General features: G+C 40.9%; 2 protein-coding genes across 2 annotated transcripts; both read right to left on the bottom strand.

Annotated features, from left to right (window-relative positions):
- Window positions 1-412: 412 nt before the first annotated feature.
- Window positions 413-1,802, bottom strand: LOC142523826 (uncharacterized). The gene is made up of 3 exons (XM_075627558.1): window positions 1,592-1,802; window positions 1,388-1,481; window positions 413-881 (listed from the first exon to the last, which is right to left on the bottom strand). Exons 1-3 carry the CDS (start codon window positions 1,800-1,802, stop codon window positions 413-415), a joined length of 774 nt encoding a protein of 257 aa, XP_075483673.1.
- Window positions 1,803-3,332: 1,530 nt separating this feature from the next.
- On the bottom strand, window positions 3,333-4,840 carry LOC142523825 (uncharacterized). Its single transcript, XM_075627557.1, has 3 exons — window positions 4,634-4,840; window positions 3,749-4,538; window positions 3,333-3,469 (listed from the first exon to the last, which is right to left on the bottom strand). The coding sequence occupies exons 1-3, from the start codon at window positions 4,838-4,840 to the stop codon at window positions 3,333-3,335; spliced, it is 1,134 nt and encodes a 377-aa protein (XP_075483672.1).
- Between the last annotated feature and the right edge of the window lie 270 nt (window positions 4,841-5,110).

Genomic DNA, 5,110 nt, shown 5'->3' with positions numbered 1-5,110 from the left:
TGATTTGAACAAAACGCAAAACATGAAAGTTATAGCCTTATGTATTATCTTTCTAATGGAAGTAGCGTCACATCATTTGGATCAAAATACAAAACATTATGCTAAAAACCACAACTACTGCCACATTTTCATACCGTTTCAGCACTTCCATTACCTATTTGGATAAGGATCAACTTTCTATCCTACCCATCCATTCTTTATTTCATTCTATATCATTCAATACCATTAATATCATATCTTGAAGCCATAAACCATCACCATTACATCACATATCTCAAACGATCATCATAATAAACCATTAAAGGAATAATGAACATACTTAATCATAATAATTACCTTACATCATATTCATACGAATGTCTGGGCATTACAATTCTCCCCTCCTTAAGAAATTTCGTCCCCGAAATTGCCATTACTGTGCGAATATCTCCGGATATCGCTGTTTCATTTCCTCCTCTGGCTCCCATGTTGCTTCTTCAACCAACTGATTACGCCAAAGAATCTTGATAATGCCGATCTCTTTATTCCTCAGTACTTTAACCTTGTGATCTAAAATCTGGATTGGTACTTCTTGATAAGTCAAGTTTGGCATCAGATCCAATGGTTCATGTCTAAGAACATGGGAAGGGTTTGAGATGTACTTCCTAAGCATTGAGATGTGAAATACATTGTGGACTCTATCCAATTCTGGCGGTAAGGCTAGACGATGTGCTCTTTCTCCAATCCTGTCCTGAATTTCAAATGGACCGATAAATCTTGGGCTCAGCTTTCCTTTCCTACCAAATCTCATAATGCTTTTGAGAGGAGCAATTTTGACAAATACGTGATCTCCAACTTTAAACTCCAAAGGCCTTCTTCGGATATCGGCATAACTTTTCTGTCTGGATTGGGCCGTTTCATTATTTCCAGAATTAAAGTAATCACATCAGTTGTCTGTTGGACCAATTCTGGTCCTAACATTTTTCTTTCACCGACTTCATCCCAGTTCAATGGCGACCTACATTTCCTGCCGTACAATGCCTTGTATGGTGCCATGCCAATCGTCGCCTAATAACTATTGTTATACGTAAATTCAACAAGTGGCAATTTAGAATCCCAGCTACCAAGAAAATCAATCGTGCAGGCTCGTAGCATATCTTCCAGAATCTGAATCACCCTCTCTGACTGCCCGTCACTCTGAGGATGATATGCTGTGCTAAAAGCCAATCTGGTGCCCAAGGCTCTGTGCAAGCTCTTCCAAAATTCCGAAGTAAACCTCGGGTCACGATCAGATACAATTGACACAGGGATACCATGAAGTCTCACAATCTCAGCTACATAAACTTCTGCATACTGGTTCATTGTAAATGTTGTCTTGACCGGAAGAAAATGAGCCGACTTGGTTAACCTGTCAAAAATCACCCAAATGGAGTTGTAACCCTTTGGTGTTCTTGGAAGTCCCGTTACGAAGTCCCGTCCATGGTGATGTGATCTCACTTCCACTGAGGTATTGGGAGAGATTGCAAAGTTCCAGCAGGTCTTTGATGCTCAATCTTTACCTGCTGACATGTTAGACGTTCAAATATAAACATTGCGATATCACTTTTCATACCTGGCCACCAGTATAGACGTCGGAGATCCTGATATATCTTGGTGCTACCTGGATGTATCGAGTATGGTGCGGTATGAGCCTCTGTCAAAACATCCCGTCGAATGTCATCACCACTGGGAACACATATCCGACCTCTAAACATTAACAAATCATCAGTGTTCATCGCAAACTCTGTAATTCCTTTCTCATCGGCTTTGGATCGCAATTCCATCAATTGATTGTCATTAGGCTACTCCCGTCGTATCCTATCTATCAACGTAGGTCGAATAACCAAAGCTGAAAGTCTAGCTATGGTCCCTTGCTCTACCATAGCAATCTCGCTTCCCTGAATATCCAATAACAACGGCTTCTGAATCAACGAGCTCAAAGAAGACACTGACTTGTGGCTCAAAGCATCTGCAACAACTTTTGCTGTACCTAGGTGGTAGCTAATGGTCACATCATAATCTTTAACAAGTTCTAACAACCTTCTCTGCCGCATATTGAGTTCTTTATGTGAGAATAGATATTTCAAGCTCTTGTGGTCTGTGAAAACTTCACATTTCTTGCCATAAGATAATGCCTCCATATTTTCAATGCAAAGTCCACTGCAGCCAACTCAAAATCGTAGGTGGGATAATTTTTCTCGTAATCCTTCAACTGACGAGAAGCATAAGCGATTACTTTCCCACGCTGCATTAGTACAGCTCCAAGTCCCTTCTTTGATGGAACAGTGTATACAATAAAATCTTCAGTACCACACGGAAGTTCTAGGATAGGGGCTGATGTCAACTTGTCTTTCGACACTTGAAATCCGTGTTGGCACTCGTTTGTCCACTCAAACTTCACCGCTTTCCTCGTCAGATTGGTTAATGGCAGGGCTATTTTGGAGAAATTGGCAATAAAACGTCGATAATAACCTGCCAAACCAAGAAAACTACGCACCTCGGAGACTGTCGAAGGAATAGGCCATTGTTTAATCGCTTCAATCTTCATGGGATCCACTGCAATGCCGTCTCTCGAAACAATATGGCCCAGAAATGATGCTTGCTCTAACCAGAATTCACACTTTTTCAACTTTGCGTATAACTGCTTTTGCCTTAATAACTGCAATACAGTTCTGAGATGCTCGGAATGAAGTTCCCGAGTTTTGGAATAAATTAGGATATCGTCAATGAAAATGATAATGAAGCTATCCAGATATGGCTTGAAGACCTGGTTCATTCGATCCATGAAGACAGACAGAGCGTTCGTCAATCCGAATGACGTGACTAAGAACTCATAATGGCCATACCTGGTTCTGAATGCAGTTTTAGGGACGTCGGCTTCCCTAACATTCAGCTGATAATAACCAGAACGCAGATCGATCTTTGAAAACTTTAGCGCTCCCTATAACTGATCAAAGAGATCGTCAATCCTCGGCAATAGATATTTATTCTTGATCGTGTCTTTGTTGATCTCTCTGTAATAAATGCATAACCGCAAAGATCCATATTTCTTTTTGACAAATAAAACAAGAGCTGCCCACGGAGAAGAACTCAGACGAATAAAGCCTTTGTCTAATAGATCTTGCAACTGATTCTTCAGTTCCTTCATTTCAGTCGGGGCCATTCGGTAAAGTGCTTTCGAAGTCAGAGCAGTACATGGAACCACGTCAATCACAAACTCAACTTCACGGTCAGGTGGTAATCCAGGCACATCATCTGCAAATACGTCAGGAAAATCCCGAACTACCTCAATCTCATTCAAATTCCTCGTCATCTCAGTATTCACATCTATCACAGCAGCTAAAAACCCCTGACACTCCATTAGATAACATTTCCTGAGCTTTGAGACAAGAAATATAAGGAGTGCCAAGCGAAATACCTGAACTCTGGAAAATCCCAGTATCATCATTTTCTACAGGAAATCACACCGTCTTAGCCACGCAGTCAATAACGGCATGATATGACGATAGCCAGTTCATCCCCAAAATAACATCAAACGCCACCATGGGAATAATAATAAGATCACCAAAATAGATTTTATCATTCACTTGTACTGTACAACCTTTAAGAATACTAGAAGGCCATAATTCGTCTCCCAATAGCAACAAAATACTATAGTGGAGGGGTTCATAAGATGGAACAACATTCAAAGAGCGCAAGAAAATTTCAGACATAAAAGAATGCGTAGCACCAGTGTCAATCAATGTAATAGCGGCCTTGCCTGAAATTAAGATAGTACCAGATATAACAGAAGAATCAGGATTTGCGCCTTCTTTGGTCAGTGTGAAGATTCTGCCTTGAACCCTATCTTTCCCTTTCTCACCTTTTATCGGACAATTTCTGATGACATGTCCAACATCTCCACAACGAAAGCATCGATTACCTCCAACCAAACACTCACATGTATGCATTTTTCCACATTTTGGACATACAGGTCGATCATATGCAGGCGGTGGCATAGGAGCTTGGGGTCGATGCTCCTCTTTCTCTTTGCCTATGAACTTACCCATACCCTTCCATCCAGATCCTTGGCTCTTAGCAGAAAAATCTTGGCGCTTCAACTGTCTTTCTCTTTTAATTTTCTTCTCATCCTGTTCAGCCATCCTTGCTTTTTCAACAGTCTCTTTATATGAAGCAGCTTTAGACATTCGAACGTCTCTTTTAATTTCAGCTCGGACACCTCTAAGAAAATGCTCGCCCTTTTCGATGTCATTGCTGGCCAGATATGGGGCAAACTGACACCCCTCTTCGAATTTGAGAATATACTCTTGCATTGACATATTTCCTTGCTTCAGTTCTAGAAATTCCTTCACTTTCTGACTTCGAACATTTCGAGGAAAATATTTGTCGTAGAATAAATCTTTAAACTCCTGCCACTTGAGTGCCGAGACATTAACTGATATCTTGGTGGAGTCCCACCAAGTCCTCGCCGTCTTGGTCAGTAGAAAAATGGCACAGCTGACTCGATCTTTATCTTTAAACTAAAGGTAATCATATATAGCCTCCACAGCTTTGACCCATTCCAAGGCGACCATGGGATCAGGGCTACCATCAAATTCTGGTGGCTTCATCTTACGAAATCTTTCATATGCGCCTTTTCACTACTGGGCTCGAGCCTCACTTGCTCTCTCTCTCTCCTTCGCCCTGTATTCTGCATCCGTAAGAGCTGTTGGATTTGCTCGCCCTGTACTTTGGCCTGTTCTTTCAGTAACTTGCTAAATTCACCAACCACTCTAGATGATGAACTATCCTCCCCTTCTGGTGCTTTACGCTTAGGCGGCATGATCCTATTATACATATTAGTTTAAAACCATTTCCACACATAACATATCATAATTATTGAGGCTACACATCCATATTATCTCAAATGATGTAGGGACATACATACCGAATTGTCGACAGCAGAGGAAGTCATATGCCAAATCATTGGTCCGAAAATCTCGGCTCTGATACCACTAAATGTAACACTTGTGACTAAATTACATAATCAGTGCGGAAGCTTTGAAATATAATATGGAGAAAAGGTGAAATTTTAAAAAAAATTTGGACAACA

The sequence above is a fragment of the Primulina tabacum genome, chromosome 14, assembly GCF_025594145.1.
Source record: "Primulina tabacum isolate GXHZ01 chromosome 14, ASM2559414v2, whole genome shotgun sequence".
Taxonomy (NCBI): domain Eukaryota; kingdom Viridiplantae; phylum Streptophyta; class Magnoliopsida; order Lamiales; family Gesneriaceae; genus Primulina; species Primulina tabacum.
The sequence above is the reverse complement of the archived record's forward strand: the minus strand, read 5'-3'. Positions and strand labels throughout refer to the sequence as shown.